We start from the raw sequence: 22,493 nt of genomic DNA on the forward strand, positions 1-22,493 counted from the left end.
TAAGCCTTCCAAAATAAAAAGTACCTGCTATTGTTTTATTATCATGTTGTTTTTTTTAAAAATTGTTTTCTTAAAATAATGGAGCAGCAGTCCATTGCCTTGCAGATCTTGACTTTGATATGGTTAACTAGAATTAAACCATTCCATGACTAAAACCATTGCAGACACGTTGAGCTCAGTCCCAAGACAGGGCTGGACCTTCTTGCTATTAATCAACAATTCTCACCACCGAGCCACGATTCTAAAAATGTTCACTTATCACATCATTATGACCTCATAAGTTCTTCTTAGCGAGCCGATGACAGAACCCTTCCTTCCGTGCAAAGAATACTAAGTTAATGTTTGGCCGGAAAAAAATAAATTTAGCAAAATTGCAATGTCTTCTTTAATTACAGATCAAATATGTTCCTTATACTTAAACGCACATCCTGCCTGGATTTATCCTGGATTTTTACCTACTGAGTAATTAGTCAGTAATGCCGTTAATCACTCACAAGGTTTTTAAAAGCGAAGCATCGCTGACCTTGTGCTTGGCTTATTTCAGCTCCAAGGTCTCTTATCATACCCTCAAATCCATGTTAGAGCTTTTCCACCTCACAAGAATTAAAAGTGACAGAGTTTTCTGTTGCTGCTTCTTTTCTGCATAATCAACTGCCTTTAAATTTCAGACGCTCCAGACAAGACACAGTTTTTGAAATGCAGGTTAAACACTTATTTTCAAGCACTGGCCTAACTTGTGTTGTCATGCATGTGTGTTTTTATTTCTCTGATGTGTATATGCAGTACAGAAAGCATCTTTGAATGTCTGCATAAATGCTGTGCGTATAAGTATGTATGTGTATTTCTATGCATCTTTGAACATATAGTAATACAGTGTGGTCCCTGTACTAAGAAATGCCTCGTTGGCTGTTTTCTTTTAAATGTAGTAATGAATGAAGAGAAATAAACTTCCCTTGAAGAGCTGATCAATCAAAGCCAGTTGCTTTCATTATTTGGCATATTGTGGAATTACGTGCTCAGCCACAGCTGCCACGCATGCAGATATCTGTGAGATTAGAGTTGTAGTGTTTTTTCCCCAACAGTGTGATGGTGTGATTAATGTTTTCATTTCTCAGCCCGATCAAACAAAATGCAGACCAATCCGGAGATGATCGCTGGATAAGACCCTCATCTTCTTTGTTTTGTCATATTCTCAGACCCTCATATTCTTCATCCTACTCATCACAGTGGTATTATGATTGATTTTAGGCTTTTTATGAACATGAATCCAATGCACAATGTTGTTGGCCACAATGGCCAAAGTGTTGGCCATGATCAAATGTAGGTGAGGGGTAAAATGGAGGTTAAGGTTAAAGAATTTCTTTTTTTTCTTCTACATAATTCCAGTGTATTACATATGAAAGCAAAGGCTGCCTGCACAATGTTTCTTCTGAGAATCGTGTGTTTCTTTTAACCAGCTTTGTGTAATTTGACCGTGGGTAACTTGACCCCTGAGTGTCAGTCAAAAGACACTTGTCAGCTTTCATTATCCAGAATTCTGCGCTGGACTCATCATCAGAGGTGGCTTACAGCAGTATATAACCTTGAACGGACTCATTAGCCATTAATGCCCGTTCATCAACCTTGCAGTTTGTCCGAGCTACTATTTTACCTCAAACGTGTTTGTGCGTCATCGCCTCAATGTTTGATATTTGTTGTCTATTGTTTTACTTCTATATGTACTGTTGTTTTTCACCCCGCACCCCTCAGTACTGTGTGACGTCTCAGACGGGACCTGTAGGGGCGCTGTGCGCGCGAGCAGTTCCGCTCTGGTCACATGACACCAAAGGCGGAAGTAGAGAAAGTGTCCAGGCCGGTAGGAGACGGGGCCAAAGTAAACAAAGCACCGGCGGTTTGTAATAGCAACTAATTCCGTTATCGGCGATCAATGTAGCTGATCCAGGACGCCCCGTTTCTGAGAGAATATTTCAGAGCGGATGTTTTACGCGAGCATGTTTCACCCACATTATCCGTTCGTCAGCAGACTCCCTTTCCTGGTGTTTATTCGGTGTAATAAACGACTTGCAACCATGTCGTCAACGAACCCCGCAGAAGAAAGCTCGGAGGCGGTGAAGAGCTCCGAGAGGAGCGCGGACAGCAGCGCAGCAGAGCCGCTGACAGGCAGCAGCAACGCGGGGGCAGAACAGCGGCCCCCGGGCAGAGGGTTCACAGAGGAAGAGCTGGCCATCCATAGACTCCACAGGCAGGCCTGTCAGGTAAGATGAAGCACTTCGGGAAACTTTGTTCAGTCCGATTACACCCGATTAATCACCAACAGGCGCGTTGATCGTTCTTTGAATACATGGATGATATTCGGATTCATCCCGTCATTCCAATTTTAAATGAATCCTAAATGAGTTTAGCACTGTTTTGACTTTAGTCATTTAACTGTTGATTTGACAAGAACAAATGTGGAGTAATATATGCAGGGTAGATGCCGGGTTGCTGGTGCCAGTGGGCATAGATGCATTTTCCCACTTGGCTGTGGAAACATTGAGTGTTTGTACTTCGCCACCTACAGTACAGGTAGTGACGGTCATTGCTTTTGTCAGATCCATCCCATCCACCACATCTTACTGGCTCTTCCTCCAAACAGCCAGTGAGTTCTGTGCCGGCGACAGAATCGGCATCATCTGCGGGCCTGCAGGCGTATCTGTTGTAAATATTGTGCTGCTGAGCGCAGATGAAGCTGAGGCACGTTGGCTGCGACCTGAGGAGCCTGGTAGGGCCAGGGTGGGAAAAGCACAATGCAGAGAGGGGCCCCCGCTATGCCAGCTTCACTATGTGCCCCCGCGACACCATGTGAAATGACAGGTCGTGTCATCGAAAGGCCCGGGGCCTTTTTCCCTTCATGGCCTGTCAGAGCTCCCCAACTAGTGGGCTCTCAGTTTGAAACAGACTGAGAGATGACATTTTGGAACTTCCTAAGGGACAGCAGAGGAGTGGAGTGTTTCTCACTCGCTGAAGGTGTTTGTGTGGCTAAGTGAGATTAACATTTGATGAAAACACAAAAATAAATGCACCGAAAATACATTTTTTTGGACGAGATACCGCTATAGCATTGGTCTAAAAATACAGTGTCGTCCTGATAACCGCTGCGGAGTCGCGTCTAATGGATTGAACACAAAAGGCAACACTAATTAATTAGTAACATTATAGGAATGAGACTGTCTTACATCTGTTTCTACACTTGGAGGTCATCCAGCCCCTCTAGACCTCGACCCACAGCAATCTGTTCGTTGTGTTTTGGGGGATGTATACGTGCTGTATATGGCGTGTGTATGCAGGGGGCACACCTCACAATAAGTCTTTGTTTGTCGCTCTAATGAAATAATAATATGTGCATTATGTGCAGGCGCGGCAGCAGATGTACGTCGACCCTTCCAGTGGGTACAAGGTGTTCACTGAACATGCCCACCTCCAGAGAGGGAAGTGCTGCGGCAGCGCGTGCAGACATGTGAGTCTTTGTTTGCAGCTGGGTCAGGTCCTGTGCTGTTCCGCTGCTTCTCACACACACATCAACTGTTGAATGAATGGATGGCAGAGTTCATTAACGTGGGAGGGAGCTTTTAGTTGTGGGTTTATTATAAATAGGGTTTGAAAATAGAATTCCTCTATGATTGTGTTTACTCTTGAGTGGGATTTTCAATGACCCCCTTTGTTTCTACTTTTTAACACCGCTGTTATTACGGCAACAGGAGTTCGCCACAAAACAGCGGTGTTATGTCCAAACTTCAGCCACTAAAGTTCTGACTCCGCATTTGTGTTTAATAAAGCAACGTGCGACTAAAGATTTTCTCCACGTGGGGCCAATCTGCACACAACAGCAACGTGGCCTCACGCAGATCCCCTTTTTTTTCTAATTCAGCTTTAATTCTTTTCAATCTCAGAGGTGATGCTGGAACCAGAATGCGTCCACGTTCCTTCCACGTGGTCACGTGACTTGAATAAGAAGAGTCAGACCAGAATTTGCTGTTCTCCTGTTTCTGTGCAGAACTGAGGAATGTGCCCCCCCCCCACAGTGATTTTATTCTCCGTCTTAACCAACGGAATCACATAAAACAGATGAGATTCATCAACTTTCTACAAAAATACCAAGAAATCACAAAGACTAAGTAAAAGGGTTTAAATCTTTGCTTTTATCTGGACTTTTCTAAGCACATTCAGGTTCCAGTTCCATCCTGATCTAGAGTCCAGGTTTCTCCAATCCTTCCTCATCCCATATATCTCAGTTGAGTCTTCCCTCCTTCTGCCTGATCCCGTCTCTACTTTTCTGCCTTGTCACACGTGGCTCGACTCTGAAGCTGAATCCTGTTATTCTCTCCCCCAGTGTCCATATGGCCAAGTGAACGTAAAGGACCCCGCGAAGAGGAAACACTTTAATTCTTTGTTTTATCTGTAGACCGTCACGGCAAAGGGAAGATGTCTGCCAGGAGTGGAAGCCACGTTGTCATTATTTATACCACCATTAGCGGTAAATGATGAAATAGGGCTGGTGTCGATGAAATCCCTGCATCCACTGAATCACAATGACTGTCAGGATCGGTTTTATTCTCACAAAGACAAGCAGGTCAGAGATAAGGATCTTCACAATGGATCCTTGGAATCATTATTATTTACTTATACCTTGCTGTGTTTTTGTGCTTTTGTATGATGTCCAATGATATGCCTTCAAGCTCTGCTGCTCATTTCTCTGGTATTTCGTGCTGTTCTCTTCTTCTGATGCAGTTACAAGGGTTGTGGGAGTATAGGGATAGAACTAAAAGACCATTTCAGATCTGTGCCCTCAAGATAAAGGGCACCAAAGAAAGTAACCATCGACAGTCAGATGAAGACGCGCTCTTTTTCTTTGCATCTCTGGTTTTTTTCCTTCCCTAAATGTATGGCTGCATGAATATTAGCATCGTTTACACTCACACAAGCGTTGGACTGAACTGTCTACCTTTGACTGAGACACTATGTTGGTAAAAATAAGTGGGGGCCAAAGGTCGGGCCTTGTACTTGGCTGCTCCGCTTTTACACCACTTGATGGAATCAGGCTGTTAACAAACATGCCATGGACATCAACAGCAGCCCTTCCCACAGGATTCACAGCTCAGCCTCCTGGCAACGCCGGGGCTACTCCGCAGCTCCCCGCGGCTCCTCTCCTGAGCCGCAGCCTAATGAACTCGTGGGCCTTCCTATCCCAGCACTGCGATAGATCAGCTCCTGCCGTGAGACGCGCATGCAAAGGCTCGCTCCGTCAGAATGCCCCATGGCTCCTAATAGGCTCACGGAGAAGAAAGGTTGCATTAAACGCTGCACTGTGGTGGTACAAGGTGAGGTCAAGCGCTCCTTGTGCTCCGCCTGTCCGTGCATGTGTGCTGCAACAAAGGTCTGCCACACAATTGGGATTTTTGTGGTTGGGCCGAGCGATGCCTCTGGGCGTCGGCTCTGAACCTGCCATACATGCGCGTCCAGCTCCGCCTTATTGGGCAAACAACGTCGGGATGAGAGGATCTGTCTGCCGTGGGATTGTGCCGGTGGGCGGCGGCGGTTTTTCCCCGGCAGGTGCGTCCCAAAGGCGAGTGTTTAGTGATCGCAGCAAAGCCCAGCGAGCGGCTACAAGGAGAGCCGTGATCCCAACAGTGCTGGGCAGGACAGGATCTTGTGGACGCGTCACCGGGCCGGATGAGAGGCGAATTTATTTGGTGTTATTCTTAAAGCGAGGCAGCGGAGCGTGCAGCAGCAACGTTTCTGCAGCGGGATGGTGAAGGTGTCACACTCGTCAAGTACCTGGGCCCGCGTGCCTGCTGCAGCTCTGGCGGTTTTGCCTGGGGACTTGTCTGTCACATTAAGTAGATGCATTGCCATTCAGGGTCTCGACAGTCCCGCAGCCTGACCATGAAATAGGCCAACTTTCATGTCTGCCTCATCCTTCCATGTCCTTCCAATCCAGTGATGGCACTATTTGATTTTTTTTTTTCATGGCTAGCAGTTGTTGGCTGAGACAAACAACACAGGAATCTCCTCTGACACACTCATCGACAATAATACCTGAATTTCAACCCCGTTTTCTATAACAACCATTTGGAAAGGAATCTGTCGTGTACCGTTTCTCTTGCAGATGCATGCTAATGTCTGCTTTTAGTCCAAATAGGTTTTATGCCACTAACGCTTTTAGCTCAGCTGATTTTGGTTGGATTTTAAACCGGTAATATGCAAAATGTATAAAATTGGTCATATTTTTGCATACTGTTGTCTGATCAAATGTTGTCATTGCTTTTTTATTTATCATTTATTACTTCACGTGCATCAATGTGTGATTTGCAGATGCAAATAACCATCAAGATGGATTTCATCATCACCATCAAGTGGTCAGCGTGCTGACCTTTGTTATACAGAAATAAAATTTTATTTTTTATAAAACATTAAGTTGGGATTGTTTTGTGTTCCACTAAACATCCAGATCTTCTAGCATATCTTGGAAAATGACCCCTTCCACCCAAAGTCAATTAGAAAATGCCGTTTACACTTTAATTACATTTATGGGTCTGCCGCTCTTTTCCCTGCACACTTGTACAAAGTTAATTCAGCCAAGCAGACGTGCGTGTTGTTTATTTCAGGCGTTTTGGACTGAGCATGTCTGACCTTCAGCGGGAGCATATGCTGCATGAAACGACAGCTATGTACCATGTGCCTTTCTGCAGGACGGTGACATTAGCCGCGGAGAACGAGGCAGCGCAGTCCAGTTTGGAACTGTGACCAGACAGACTCTAGTCACAACCAGTTGACAGGCCAAGAAGCTTCTCTGTCAAACCCCCACCCTCAAACAAGCGCTCGCCCTCCGGCCAGTGGACCCAAACACAGTCAGCTCCAGCGTCTCCATCACTGTTGGCCAGAGCAGCCGGGAATTGACACGGGCCTGGCAGAGAGGGGAAAAAACCATCTTGAGTGTCAGGCGTATGATGGCTGAAAGGAACATCACTCTCAGCAATTGGCCGGGCACCGCTTTGAAGGTCTGTGGGCGTGTGCACATGTGTATACGTGCACATTTGTCTTGATATTCAAGCAGCATTTGAGCAGCCACTACATCAACGTCTGGTCTCTCTACACAGAATATGTCAGCTCGCCTGAGGGCAGCAGCCTTCACAGTGGTCATATGGACAACCCCGTCCCTGTGATGAAAAAACACACACGGCCACTGAATGACAGTCAGGGCACCAGATTCCTTTGGACAGACGTGGCTGCAAATAGCACAGAGGAGCAGTTTCTCCCTCAGACCGCAACTGGTGGTCAGACTCATGCCAGGCCCAGCCGCCGCCGCCAGATGAGCCCAGATGAAAGCGAGTCGGGGGGCAGTTGCAGGCACCCGAGTGCCCCAGGAGCACTTTCTTTAGCCAGTTGATCTCCCTCCTGGATTTGATCAGTCATGTGACTTCCCCTTGACTTAGAAGCGGATGTCATTATTTAGCTTCAGCTTTGATTCTCCCCGTCTCCTTCACGTCGTCTCGTTCTCCTGTCTGAAATGAGCGGTTGATGTAGGAAGAAAGAACGTGTTTGACAATATGAGGCCCGATGCGGCATCATTCAGAGCGCGCCTTCTATGAAAAAGCTGCTCTGCCCTGCAAGGTTAGACAGCGCTAAAGAACATCCATCTATTATGTTTCCATGTCCTTTCTAGTGTGGCCAGATACGGACTAATACGCGTACCATTCCCCAGGAGGATACTCTGTCCCCAGAGGAGGTGGAGGGGGGGTGGCGGTGGGTGTGTGGAGGTGGCAGTAGGCAGGGAGGGAGGGAGGGGAGGCAGGCAGCAGTTGGTGTGCAGAGAGCAGAGGCTCAGGCTGGCTAGTTAAGAGCTTCTCACTCCTATCCTCCATCTGCCAGGGACCAGGGTGGTGATTTGAGCTCCAGCAGAGCAGAGCAGGGACGAGATCGAAGGAGGGGGGCGTGCGTGTGTGTGTGTGTGTGTGTTGTGTGTGTGTGTGTGTGTGTGTGTGTGTGCAGGGGTGGAGGGAGGGGGTGGGGAGGTGTTGCTTGAAAGAGGCAGAAAAAAATTTGACCTGGGGAGAATTGAGATGCCTCAAAGATGAATTTTTCCACCATAGTTGTGCATTTTATTAGCGGTTAAATATGCATCTTGATGTTTTCCTCAGTAATTCTGAAGCCACGTCCACTGTGTGTATGTAAATATTTCCAGGATATCTCGCGGTCCTCACGCCCACCCTGCCCGGCTCATGTGTCTGAGCCTGGGCGCTCCCACTCCTCCCTCTGTTGCTGCTCCCCACCCTCCCCGAGCCCGCCTCCCTTCCCCTTCACGCTCCTCTCCTTCATCCTGTCAGTGTTTAGCCCGTGGTTTCCCTGCACCGCGGCGGATCCTGTGTCACTCGAGGTGACCCAGAAATGATAACTCCAGATGAACCCTGGATGCGCGGTAATCTAACCACCGATGCCCTGGGAGCCGCGCACGCAGGCCAGGCGGGCGCGCCCGGCTGGAGCCGCGACCGCGGCCTCGCCGCTGCAGCAATCAGGCTGCAGAGTCAGTGTGCACCGCGCTCGCGGAGGGGTGCGCGTCGTGGCACACAGCGAAATGGATCTCAGTGCCGTTGCATTATTGATGAGATACATTGTGATGTCAGCCCAGGCGGAAGGAGCAAAGCAAAATGACTGTTAGCGCCGTGGCACATGATCATTTATGCAAGCAGTACAGAGGTGTAATTAATTGTCACTCTTTGCTCTCATCCCCAGTGCGCGCTCCCAGTCTCCCATTCACTTGTTGTCAGATGAAATCCATACCTCAGTGTATTGTTCTGCAAGGGCGAGTTCCTTTAAGAGATCCTGTTTTATATAGAACATGTAAATAGGATCCGAGTGGCGAGCGCTCAACAGTTTTCGATTCTTTCGTCAGTGCATCATTTGAAGTGTTGGAGTTGTGCTGCTTTGTCTGCCAGGACGAATAATGGCCCCCAATGCAAAGAAATGGAGAAACGCGATTACTATAAAAATGGGAAAGTGTGGAAAACTCGGTACAGAGCAGGGGCATCCGCCTGCTACGCAACATTAATATTTGCATACAATTTTCATTATTTAATATTAATGATCAAAAATTGATGAGCTCAATTTCTTTATTTATTAGTTGTTCCAACAGGAGGGCAGGTATTGAATGGAACATAATTAATACTGCATTGAATTCAACTTCATCACCTTTTCTTCTCTTTTTTCCCTTCCAAAGATAGACAACTGTGCAGTTCCTGTGCTGTTCTGCCTTGGGAGAATAATACCTGAAAGAAAATAAAGAAATGATCTCATTACGTTCAAAACAACGCAATTAATTTAATAAAGCACTTTTATGAATGTACATAATTTGGATTGGGCTGAATGTGCTCGTTAGGCTGAATGATCTACACTCATTGGTATTATTATTCACCCACAACTCGTGTGAGTTTCACGTGAAATTGGGCGATAAATGATGACAAAAGCGCACTTGAACTTCCCGAATTCACCATTTCACTCTCATTTATTTCAGTCATCAACATCATCTATCAACACAGCGAAAGAAGTGGAACACCCGATTTCAGTGAAAAATCCCCCACACTGGAAGTGATATGACTTTAATTCCTGGCCACATCACACGTTATAAGCGCCATGCTGAGGAGGCCATTGGCTCATGCCTCCCTATTCTCTGCGCGTTGTGTGCATGCAGCGCTGAGGGCCGCCTGCCTGCAGACGGGAGAGGAATATTTAAATGCTTGGCGTTTTAATTGACGCTCCAACTGGAACCGTAAGCTCAGAAACGAGGAACAGCCCCCATCTACCGGCAGTCTGCTCGCTGCGCTCAGTCCGGAGCCGCTCAGCTCTGCGCGCTGCACGGGGATCCGCCTGGAACCACAGCCTCAGGTAAGACCTGGTTTCTTCATGCCTTCTCGGGGAAATAATAATAATAATAATACCGCTTGGCTTTAAACAGTTTTTTAAAGACAGAGGGGAGCGTGTGAAGCAATGCGCGGCAGGTCTGATGCAGGGTAATTAAGCGGTCGTCTCCGGGATGTGTGCTGGAAAATAAATCCATCTAATCTCTACCTTCCCTTCTGATAAATCCGCTTAATATACGACAAAATAATATTAATCGCATTTATATAGACCAGAGCTCTATATTTAATTATATAGAGTTGAGCAAAGCCGTCGATGTTTAAAGGTGTTTTTTTTATTTATTTAGGCCGAATGACTCTTCCTATTAGACTGATTTTACACCGCAAATTACTGTAGCTTCGCTGCGTTTGACTCAATTATATGAGAGCAAACAATTAATTTGGGACATATTATAATGAAAATTGCGCAAATTTACCTTTTCTCACAAATTGTACAATTAGTTAATAGTTAATTTATTTCTACATGTTAAATTGCTATTACATTAAAAATTCAATGATTTTTATTTATGAAAGGGGTATTTTTGTATTTAATGTGACGTGGGGACAAAATGCAGATCACACATCATTTCTTTCATATTAGAAAAAACAAAACAAAACAAAAGGGCGAGAACACACACACACACACACACACACACACACACACACACACACACACAGAGAAATAAAAAGAATTATTCCTTAAGCCCGTTTTGGTGCTCACTGACACATTGTTAAACCTTCTTCAGTCAAATGAAATGTCACCGCTGGAGGCAACGGGTCAAAGCGGGAGGTTTTATCGACAACGCAGACATGAGGAACAGGCTTGATTTGTCTTTTTGCATCCACGCGGAGCTTATTTCGTTTTTTTAGGAGGGGGAGAAGCAGGTGAAGAAAGTAAAAAATGACAGGCAGATTAAAATATCACATCCGGTCGGTGCTCTCGGGGCGTCTTTGTCCAGGTGAAATGGATTCCGTTCGTTCTTCCAATCCTCCTTTCAGCGCGCACAGACCCTGACAGAGCGCAAATTAACGCGCTGCTCCTCAGACAAGAGCCGCAGGTTCGCGGATCCCCCCCCCCCTTCCCCCTCCCTCTAGCCCCGATAGTCAACCCCCCCACCAACCCGTCCAGGAGGGTTCAAACCTCGTCTTATAGCGCCGCAGTTATCAAGGGGCCTCCAATTAAAGTCAACACAACTTCATGGTGGTGTTGAGAGAGAGGAGAAGAAGGGGGGAGGGGGTGTGATAATGTAACACATCTTCAGACGAAGCATCCGCACCTGCAAAATCCCCCCGTGAGCGCCAGTAAATCTATTAATGGGACAAGAGTCACGGTTGGAGCCATTGTTTGGTGGAGGGATGTTAAATGTTCGACCCTGCAGACGCATCCACGCTCGGGCTGCTGCTGCGGAGGCCCGCGGTCTGCCTCCGTCTTGGGAAGGCGAAGCTCCATTTTCTCTTTTTATTCCGTCTTTTGTTGTCACCTGCTTTGACTCGTGTGCAGGACAGTAATGGACGACCTCTTCCCTGCGTCACAGAGGTTTCACCTAAAACAAAATCACGAAGCTCGGCTCAGATTCCCTAGATTTCTGCAAACAAAACCCCTGGAATTATTTATGTGGCTTAAATTTCATACGATCACATTTATGATAATTTCAGATCAATTGTCCTGCGCATAAAACTTCCGAGTTTGCCTAATTTAAATCATTCAAATTTGAAAAGACCGCTGAAGAGAAACTGTTTCAGAGCAGTCTGCCTATTATTAAAGGGTCAGATTCAGTCTCTTTCCTCACTATCAATGGACAAACGCACCATTTGCATCGTTAAATCGTTTAAATAAAACATTGTGGCCTCGTCAGAGCTTTTATTTTTAAGCGAAACCGCCTATTTTGCGCTTAAAAAGATGAAATTGTTTATAAAAATATCTCCCCGCCCTCCAGCCTATCAGGGCTCGCAGCCCCGCCCCGAACAACACACGCACGCACCTGATGGAGACCCGATAAATCAGAGAGAAATGACATTGGAGGCGAAGTAAAAGGTTACTAATTTTAAAAAAGGGTCAATTCTAAGCGCAAGGTTTGAGCTGCACGCTGGGAAAAAAAGAATATTAAATCAAAGAAAATTCACATTAATCAATTTTCCTTCACGTCTCCTTTAATCAGTGTGGGAATAAAAAAAAGAAAACGTCTCTACCACAAAATAGTGATCCAGCAGCCAGAACCAGGAGTTTGAGGGTGACAGTTCTTTGTTGGAGAAGAGAAATCGGTGGTGATAGTGTGTGCGTGCGTGTGCGTGAGAGAGAGCGAGAGAGAGAGAGAGAAAAAGGGGGGAGAGGGAGGAACTCCTCCTACCAAATTATTCCGACTGGGCAGGCTTTGCAGGATCCACACAAATAGGACACGGTTCTAAACTCCCGGTAGTCCCAACCTGACCTCCAAGCAACACGGAACCACTGACAGCGAAATCAGGGGACGAGAAATCACCAAAAAAGAGAGCACAAAAACTTTGAGTCATTCTTTTTTTTTCCACCCGTGTCCACACTTCAGCCCCCCCTCCCTTCTTCCCTCCCCTTCACACCGGTCTGTCGCATCATTTGGACTATACTTTTTTTGTTTTTTCGTGAGGAGAGACGGAAAGAAAGGGGGGAAAACTGGTGCACCGCCACCCTGACTGTCCCACCCATGCTGTAGCTTCGGCTTTTCTTTTCTTCCAGTTGCCTTTCAGCCTGGCGAGGAGCTGATCTCCATCTCTGGGGCCGTGCTGGTGTTGTGTGCCTCTCCCAGAGCCTCAGAGCCCACTCGGATGCGCTGAGAGACCAGGGCGCAGCGCGGCACCAAACTACAGTATATGGAAGTTGTGGGCTGCAAGGCAGAGGCAGACAGTTGCACGTTGCGTCCAGGACCGGGAGCCATGCTTTTCCACGGGATCTCCGGGGATCATATCCAAGGGATCATGGAGGAAATGGAAAGAAGGTCGAAAACGGAGTCGCGCCTGGCGAAGGGGATGCAGCTCAACGGGAGAGAGTCGGTAAGAGCGAAGATTGTGGCGGCGGAGCGCGCGTTTGCTGGGATGTGAGGCGAGAAGTGGGTGGATTTTTCTTCTGGTGTTATGGAAAAACACGAGAAAGCCTCCGCCAAGTTTTTGTTTTCCGCCGTGTGGTGGGTTTTCCTACACGCTGCTGTCGTCATTTCAAACACTGTAAAACTGAGCAATGTGTCAGCAGGAAGGTTTAATTTTCTGAAGTGTTGTGGAGCCACGCGAGCCTGAAAATTATTGTCAAAAATTCTATTATTATTATCATTAATATTGTTGTTATTAATAGCCAAAGAAATACTAATAGAATTGGAATAAGTCTACATTAAATATTTTACAACTGCAGTTATGGCTGTGTTTACTGAGAGAAAGTAAGCTTTAAAAAATGGAAAAACACACGCATTTTTCAGCTGGGCCTGTGAACACACCCAGCCTGTGGTGATCACCAGTTATCGCCTGGCTTTGACAGGCAGAATCAATTTAATTTAATATCAATAAAGGCTCAACAAGGCCATATTAATTGTTATTTCAGCAGTAGGCACTTGAAATAATTATTTACCCTAATCTTCTGTGTGTGTGTGTGTGTGTGTGTGTGTGTGTGTGTGTGTGTGTGTGTGTGTGTGTGTGTGTGTGTGTGTGTGACCCAGACCATGCCTTCTATGAGCCCGGAGAAGCCTGCTCTCTGTGCCGGCTGCGGAGGCAAGATTTCGGACAGATACTACCTCCTGGCCGTGGACAAACAGTGGCACCTGCGGTGCCTCAAATGCTGTGAATGTAAACTAGCGCTGGAGTCGGAGCTTACGTGTTTTGCCAAGGATGGGAGTATATACTGCAAGGAGGATTACTACAGGTAAGAAAAATGAAGGTTATTCACTACAGCTTTTATCTTAGTAGCCGTAATTGTCGAGATTTATACTAGTGTTTTTTTTTTGTTTTTGTTTTTTTTAAATATTTTGCTCTAGTACAGTCACTGTAATCCCTAATCCATTAAACTGGGACTGTTCATCTGTAATTATGTTGAAGCCTTTTGTTCCAATTAGGCTTCATTCTTGTCTGAACAAAATCATAACAATCTCCAGGGGCCCTGCTTTGCGTTAATTGGAAATAAGTTATGATATGAGACCGCACTTTTATTCGATGTTCCTCAGTTGAATTTAAAATAAATCAGATCGGTGTCAAACTCTGAGAGAAGCATTGTTCATTTGTCTACTTAAAAGATAATCTCCTCGCTCGGTCACCCAGAATGATTGAAAATATGCGCAGGAGAATGTAAAGCATTTTTAATAGTATTGTGTCATATAGCGTAAACACGGGCCTTTAATAACGCACTCGTGTCGGAATCACACCCAAATGAAGCAAATATTTATAAATAAAATAGAATGTGTTGTTTAATTCCTGGAGTTCGTAGTTTTAGCCATTTTGTGTTTTGTTGAGTTTGCATTTGATTTAAAAAAAAAAAAAAAAACGACATCAACGACGTATGTTAGCTCTGATTAAGCCTGAAAACAGACCCGATCGTTGAGGAATTTTCATACTTTTTCCGACTGAAACAGAGAAAAATCCGGACACTAAAAGCCAACTCGCAGATGACGTCTTTATATTGGCCCTCTCCGGCCCCCGTCTATGAGGTGTGTTGACGGTTTATCTGTTCCAGAAGGTTCTCCGTGCAGAGGTGCGCGCGCTGCCACCTCGGGATCTCGGCCTCGGAGATGGTGATGCGGGCGCGCGACTCCGTGTACCACCTGAGCTGCTTCACGTGCACCACGTGCAACAAAACGTTGACCACGGGCGACCACTTCGGCATGAAGGACAGCCTGGTGTACTGCCGCCTCCACTTCGAGACCCTGGTGCAGGGGCCGGACTACCATGCCCAGCTCAACTTTGCCGAGCTGGCAGCCAAGGGCGGCGGCCTCTCCCTACCGTACTTCAACGGCACCGGGACGGCGCAGAAGGGGAGGCCGCGCAAGAGGAAGAGCCCAGCCATGGGGATAGATATATCCAGCTACAACACAGGTGAGACGGCGCTGCGGAAGAAAGTAGACCCACTCCCCAAACACAATGAAACATTTACAGATGCGCAGGTGTTTTCCCCTTAAACTCACAGCAGGGTCTCAGTTGTCGACACACACACACACACACATATATATATATACATACATACACATATACCCGCCACCTTTGAGTTAAAGATTGGATTTTTCTTGTGTTATTTCGCTACCTGTCCGGCATTTTGCGTGGCAAGTTCGTTTCAAAATATTCCGCCAGAACGACTCAAAATAATTCGAAACGTACACAAACGGTGAATTAATTTCAGATTTCTGAAATGTTAAGCCCTCCCCCCCCCCCCCCCCCCGCATGTGTGCATTATTTGTCAGAATAACAAACACATCTGTGGGCTGTATATAAGAACACCAGGTGAATGTTGCCGTGCGTAAAAACGCGCCTGCAGCCATGCGCCCATTGATTAGCCGTGTTCCATCCACGCGTCTTCAACGCACCGTTTTGTGCCGTAAACTGTGGCGTGCGCAGCACACCAGAGTGATCGAAGTTTGACCTCGCAGTCAACCTGCCCATCGACTTTTATAATTAAGACTAATTTCGTTGGAAACTAAATGTACGCAGCAGCTGTGAAGGTGGGAATCGGAGTTGGTGCTGCTGAAATGCGTTACGATGGCAGAGATCCTCTCTGGTGTTTGTTGGAAGGTGGGGAAAAATAATGGCGCTGGGAATTTGGCTGCACATGCACGTAGGATTCATCAGAAATTTTGCTTTAAATCGCAGAATGTGGCCCCCCCCGGCCCCCCCGCGGCGTCCTCATTTGTTGTCGCTCTCTGCAAATTAGTGCGCGGTTGAGAAAGTTTGTCATTGTGCGCCAGGTTTCCTGTGTTCCGCGGTGAATAGGGAGGAATAAGGGTAATCTGCGCGTTAATTGTTCTGCGTTAATTGGAGGTGACGTTGGAATCCCTGGCCTCCCGTGCGCCGGTCAGCACGGTTCTCATGGACGCAGCAGAGCCGCGCGGAGGGGCCTGCTGCAGGGAGAGTCCGCTACACACACACACGCACACACACACACACACACACACACACGTACAATCAGGGCTCCAGTTTGTTACTCACAAACATAAATCCGGTAGATTATGTGAATCCTACACTTCTCAATGCGCCTTAACTAAAAAAAAAAAAACAGTACCGTGAAAAAACGGTGGTGAACAGGTGGAAATTACCACACACACACTACAAAATATAAATAAAAAGCAGATATATTAGCGGGGGCAATTAGGTCCCATCTTCTCATTATTAATCTGCTCAGATTCAACGTCACACTGGGAATATGGAGATTATAATCGATTTTCCACTGGGAAATTTAAAGTGAATTAAAATGCATTTGAACATTTGGATTGTCGGAATTCCTGACGCAAAGAAGGATCGTATGGGGAAAAAAATAAGCGCGTGATTGTCGAAAATTGGGGATTGACTCTGTTTTCCGTGTTCCAATCTGCCAAACGCAGGTTTTTATTTGTCTCGGCTGTTCCGGTTAATCTGCGCAGATCAGGAGAATCAGATTCATGACAAATGGGATGAGGCTTTGTTTGAGGTTTTGTTTGCTGCTTTAGCAAGCACGTTCATGTTCCTTCTCACAGGGGAAAGGTGCGGGTCCGCCGAGTATTGCACACCAGCCCGGAAAGTTGGGTCTTGTTTGGATACAGAGACCCCTAGTGGGTAATATCAAGTGAAACACGATCCGAACAGAGGAGCAGAGATGTCAGATCCTGTCATGTTAAAGGATGCTTGTGTAGAGAAAAGAAGGGGATTTTATATCTGATCATTCACGGTTTTATAATTGACTCATTATTTATGGAGAAGGTGTTATTAAGCAGCAGTTTGGTTGGCTGCCACCTCATGTGATTTTTCAGGCTTTTGTGAATAAAGTCAGACTCTGACATAAATGTAAATGACTTTTGAAAAAGTTTAGGGTTTTTTTTCCCTCGTTTGCAGACATTGAGTTTAGTGGATCTGCTTTTCTTTTGCCACACAAAGCTGAGTTCCTGACAAATGGGGCCCTTCAGGCTTATTAATCTCTGCAAACAGAAGCAGAAATAATTTAGCTCCGTCCCAGTGTGTGTTTAAAACGCTTCTCTTAAAAACACGTACAGGAGGAATAACAGCTAACAGCACCGTAATCACCTCACCGTTCATCTAGAGGGTGAAGAACTGCTTCTTTTATTTAAATATCATCTCAACCTCGGCAGAGTTAACGTGCTTCAGCATCAGCCTGTTGATTCCAGCAGATCAGAAACATTTCCTGTGAGATTTGAGGCGGTAAAATCATCTCATGCGTGGCTCCTTTTGGACGGCGAGATGACCGTTGTGCTCCGGCTCTCTGCCCTCTCAGGCTGTAACGAGAACGACACCGACCACTTGGACCGGGACCAGCAGGCCTACCCCCCAACACAGAAGACCAAACGCATGCGGACCTCCTTCAAACACCATCAGCTGCGGACAATGAAATCCTACTTTGCCATCAACCACAACCCAGACGCAAAGGACTTAAAGCAGCTGGCCCAGAAAACGGGCCTGACGAAGAGAGTTCTTCAGGTAAGCAGAGAGCCGTTCTTCTAATACGATCCGATCGCCCCATTTCTGTCTGCATCCCACTCCTCCTCCACGTCTCCTCCCATTCCACCCCAGTCCGACACTGAAATCATCTCTTTGATTTGGTTTGTTTGGTCCATTGACTGTTAGATGTATATCCAGGGGTTCTTATCTGAAAAATTCCTAAATGCAAAAACGCAACGGAAAAGTCCCCTTGAGTGTAAGCGCTCAAGCGTGGGACCGTAGCCGATCATTCTAAATGAGAGTGCACGTTTATTTCTATCTGTGGAGCAGAAGGAAGCAAAAAAAAAGGGAGTATTTTGATCAATTTCTTGTATTTAGTTTGGAGGAGAGTAACTGGTTCATTGCTGTGATTTAAGAGGAAGGCAGGATGAAACAGCTGTGCTAGCCTGATATGTGATCTACTGTTCAAGATATTTGACATTTTCTTTTTGAAAGTCAACCGTTCAAAACACAAAGAGTAAAAGCCACACTGGGATTGGTTTGCAGGTTTGGTTCCAAAACGCAAGAGCCAAATTCAGAAGGAACATTTTGCGACAGGAGAATGGAGGTGTTGATAAGGCCGATGGCACCTCAGTCCCTCCGCCCTCATCTGACAGTGGGGCGCTGACCCCCCCCTCCAGCGCGGCCACACTAACAGACCTGACAAACCCCTCTATCACTGTAGTGACCTCCGTCACCTCTAGTTTGGACAGCCATGATTCTGGGAGTCCTTCACAAACTACCTTGACAAACCTTTTCTAACAAGCTGTCTCTAGCAGACTGTTCCTTTTTTTTTTTTTTCTTGAATCTGATTCCAGTTTTTTTTTTTTTTATTTCTTTGCTTTTTCCTCTCCTCGATTTACATTTTATTTTTTTAAGTGACACCTTTAAATCTAGCAGAGACAGCTCCTTGGAACAGGAAGTGCTGTACCGTGTACGCAAACAAGAGCATCGGGTGCAAGAAGAGCAGTGACCGCATTAAAACACATGGAAGTCATTTGAACGTGTAGCATTTGAAACCACATCGCAGCCTGTCTGTAGTTGAATTACAGCACCCACAGATTGAATTTGGAAAGGCACATTTTTTTTGAAGCTGATGGCCTTAGAAAAACCTGTCATGTGTCCCGCGAAAAAGAAAAATTCCATGATTTGTTATTTTGTATTCAATTATGATTCTTTTTTCTTTTTAATTTGAATCGCTAAATCTTCAAACAATCTGAATATTTTGCCCTCACAAACATGTATATGTATGCACTGTGTTCGCACTATCCGATTTAAAGCGTTCCTTTCTCTGTTTTGGAATAATTTGGGAAATAAACTTGTAGAATGTTCTGTATATGGATAACTCCAGAAAACAGGCTTTAATTATTTCCGAATGTTTTGGTCTCACAGAACGACACCTATAAAAAGGATTAATCCACACACACACACACCCGCACACACACACACACACACACACGATTCATACAAGCAGAACTGTTAGGAATCTGTGCAGTGGTGACTGTTCAGGAACCAACCAGAGCAGTGACGGACGGGCGCTGTTGTAATCGATTGTTTTCATGACGGAGCACTTTCTCAGATTAGCCGTAGACAAAGGGACAAATCCTGGCGGGGATCCACACTTCAAACCAGTTGCACAGTGACAATATACTGCCCAGTGAAAAGTGCATTATTGTTTTTATCATGTTGCTCAGGGTGTGATCTTCTTTTCTTTATATAAAGGGAAACAGAGGGAGAAATGACGTCACTGTGGGGGCGGATTTAGATTGGTAGATCTGACACGCGAGCGTCCACGTGACCTCGGCTAGGTGTAATTGTACACGGGAGGGAGGGGGGGGTGCAGCGGGAAATCATTGTCCATGTGTTCTCTTTTTCGGCCACATTTCGCCCTTTTCCTCTCACGACGCTCACCACTGAACGGACCAAAACAGAGCAGCGAGGAAGCCCGTCTCCGGGCCGACAGATAGAGGGGGAGGAGCGATAGGGTGAGAGTTCAGCGGGGTCGGTGCGTTCCGCCACGGGCGTCACGTTTGTTCTGTCGCAGAACAAAGTGGTACTCCAAATCTACTTCATGAAGTAGATGCCTAACTCAGTTCTACTACGTGCCTTATGCTATAACCTGGGAGAACGTTTGTGATATTCAGGATTCTGTGTGTTCTTTGTTAACTGACTCACATCCTTTTTGGCGCCTCACTAGTTTTGTACTGTTTTTTGCATCTTATTTTCGAAGATCTTTTTATGGTGTATCCTGTTCAAAAAAAAAAAAATCAACAAGAAACAAAAAAAAAAGAGTGGGGGGAGTGTGTGGGGGGGCAGCGATGTCATAGAAAGCATTTGTGCACTCTTTCAGATATAGTTGGGTGATCCAAGAACCTTATATATTGATCTTCGTGTTAATAGTTGAGTACAGTAAGTGTTCTATCAAGATTGTCCATGTTTCCCTGTTTCTTGATAAAGATGGTGTATAGAAACTATTTCCCCTTAAATATTTATGGACCAAACGGTTGTTATATATCTTATTAAATTTGTGTGAATAAAAAAGTACTTTGCTTTAAATGGGTTTTATTTTTCATTACACTTTTCATTTTTTTTGTGTTCTGCCTTGAATGCAGTTTTCGTTTCCCACATCAACAAACTGAGAAGGCATTCAGTCGTTACCGACAGCCAGACGTCCTCATTTTTGCTTCCATTTTTAATTTCTATTTGCTATTTTATGATGTTTATGGTTTTTAAGGTAATGCCCCATGGATTTGCATCTAAACCCTGCAGTCAGACACATGAATTTGCTTTTTAATGCATGAATATGACGTTAAATCTGAAATCAAAGGAATGCTCCAAAGCATATATTGATATACCCACGTGCAGTATATTCTATATATTTATGCGTAAACCTAAAATGAAGTCAAAGTAAATGCAGACCCCTTAAAGCCAGGTTGCTCTGTAGTTAATATATTCTTACTCTATCGTTTCTTTCAGGGAGAACAAATCTTGGGGCATTACAGCCATACATCCCGACGTTTGAAAATTCCCTAAAGTATTAAGAGAAGGGGAAAACTTTGATGGGAATTCCTCACCATTGAAGACAAAGACAATGTTAGGATGATAGCGTATCGAGACTAAATAAGCGAAAACTTTCCGTTGAAAATGTGCAACAGATGATTTTTTTTTTCCCTTTTGAATTATTTTTTATTTATTTTTTGTCCTGAAAGTTTGAATCCATCAACGGAAGGAAACCTTACAGTGTATGATAATTATTAATGTGAAGAGAAAAAAAATCAATGTACTGAAATGCTATAAAACTGTCTAAAACATGGATGCTACTGGTACGAACACACACACACACACACACACACACACACACACACACACACACACACACACAAATGCAGCTTACTTCCCACTGCATTGTAACTGAAATATACACCGTCCAACACATGGCCGGGCTGCTGCCCCCACGCACCCCAACCAGGGTTCTGCGCTAAATAGAAGTTTTCTTTTGTCACATGTGTCGTTTTGCAAACACATGGCCTCCCTGAAACTCAGCAGCAGGACGCCCATCAAACATGATGAGTGTATGAAGAGGACTGTGGAGCTGGAGCTTTGCCATCTGGCTGTACCGAGCGAAGGAAGTGGGGGGGGGGGACGCACACACAAAGCAGAATTTTAAAAAAAAAAATTAAAAAAAGGAATTTCTCATTTTGCATGCCCCTCATCCTCTTGTTAATATTTTTCTTGACATGTATATTATTTCCTTTGATTCACTGTATGCTTCATTGTCAGCTGCAAAATAAAGCATTTAAAAAAGACGCCCAGATAGTACCTGAAACCTGGGTTATTAATATCTGCACCGTTCTAAAAAAAACTCATATAAAATCCAAACAAAACCACGGTGGTTCCAGTTGCTGCGTTGCTACTGAACAGTCTCATTGCTTATGCCATGTACAGAAGGTGAGTTGTGGGGGGGCAAAACGATAAAAAAAAAGGAGGAGGAGGGAGCTTGGAGCCACATGGGGACCAGTAAACAGACTGGTGTTGAATTCCAACAATGTGGGAAACAGCAAACACTTCACTGGGTGCGAGAGGAGACCTCAGCGGCGCGGGTTCCGGTGGCAGCGGGGCTGTTCCCCCCCCCGTCTGACGGCAGGACGGCGGGTGGGTTGACACCAACAGAGAAGCCGGGCTGGAACAAAAACACAAACAAACACAGCCGGCCCCCGCTCGCTTTTGGAGCCGCGGGATCGGAATTCTGGACAACCTCGCGGACTCGTGTTGACAAGAATTTCAGGGGTTTGCCGCTGAGCCGCTGGCAACCGTGGCGCATCTTATTGGTGCACTGGCGCTGGAGCAGCCGCTGCGCTGCCTGCTGAAGGCTTCCCCCAACACCAGGTATTCTCTTCTGTTTCTAAAAGGAGGCAAAAATAGAGAGAAAACAATAAACTCACGATAGCGCGTTGGCCATTTGTTGCAGCAACTAGCACGGGTTGTGAAGGGTTCCTAATTCTAAACGGGCAAATCCACTCTGACAGATTCTGGGTGTAGAACCACCGAGTCATGATGGAAACACGCAAGCAAACCTCATCAATTGAGTGGAAAATGTCTCAAGACTGAGCAAATAAATCACTTCCTGTCACTGAGCCCTTACCTGATGCTGCAGGTTTTATTCATCCATCCGTTTAACCCTAAAAAAGATCACGGGGGGGGGGACACACACATTGGACAGGTCACCAGAACATCACAGGACACACACCCGCACAGAGGGGCAGTTTAGGAAAGGCAGCCGTGTGTACCACCATGTGTGTACCACCATGTGTGTACCACCAACAGGTGTAACCAACACACACACACACCCAGTTTGGATGAATGAAACCATTAAGGTGAGGAGAAACACACACACGTGAAAAACAGGACATGCAGTTTTGACTGAGCGTGAGTTTGTGA

General features: G+C 45.7%; 1 protein-coding gene across 4 annotated transcripts; it reads left to right on the plus strand.

The window, feature by feature from the left end:
- The first annotated feature begins 1,823 nt into the window (after positions 1 to 1,823).
- lhx9 (LIM homeobox 9) lies at positions 1,824 to 21,381 on the plus strand. Of its 4 annotated transcripts, none has more exons than XM_057038912.1 (8): positions 1,824 to 2,255; positions 3,395 to 3,496; positions 9,548 to 9,918; positions 12,640 to 12,953; positions 13,607 to 13,809; positions 14,614 to 14,972; positions 17,353 to 17,555; positions 20,532 to 21,381. In XM_057038912.1, the coding sequence occupies exons 4-8, from the start codon at positions 12,774 to 12,776 to the stop codon at positions 20,586 to 20,588; spliced, it is 1,002 nt and encodes a 333-aa protein (XP_056894892.1). In that variant the 5' UTR covers positions 1,824 to 2,255; positions 3,395 to 3,496; positions 9,548 to 9,918; positions 12,640 to 12,773; the 3' UTR covers positions 20,589 to 21,381. The 4 variants fall into 4 exon arrangements, with proteins under 4 accessions (XP_056894892.1, XP_056894888.1, XP_056894890.1 ...); XM_057038908.1 differs by lacking the exon at positions 20,532 to 21,381 and adding an exon at positions 18,063 to 20,111; XM_057038910.1 differs by lacking the exon at positions 20,532 to 21,381 and adding an exon at positions 18,063 to 20,111 and having other exon boundaries at positions 14,617 to 14,972.
- Positions 21,382 to 22,493: the final 1,112 nt, after the last annotated feature.

This window comes from Takifugu flavidus, chromosome 7 (genome assembly GCF_003711565.1).
Source record: "Takifugu flavidus isolate HTHZ2018 chromosome 7, ASM371156v2, whole genome shotgun sequence".
NCBI classification, from domain to species: domain Eukaryota; kingdom Metazoa; phylum Chordata; class Actinopteri; order Tetraodontiformes; family Tetraodontidae; genus Takifugu; species Takifugu flavidus.

Bases quoted from the DNA above. Each gene is read 5' to 3' on its own strand.
- lhx9 (XM_057038908.1), top strand. From the start codon at position 12,774: ATGGAAGTTGTGGGCTGCAAGGCAGAGGCAGACAGTTGCACGTTGCGT. The intron at 12,954-13,606 runs GTAAGAGCGAAG...TGTGTGACCCAG, and splicing joins AGCTCAACGGGAGAGAGTCG to ACCATGCCTTCTATGAGCCC. The intron at 13,810-14,613 runs GTAAGAAAAATG...TATCTGTTCCAG, and splicing joins TGCAAGGAGGATTACTACAG to AAGGTTCTCCGTGCAGAGGT.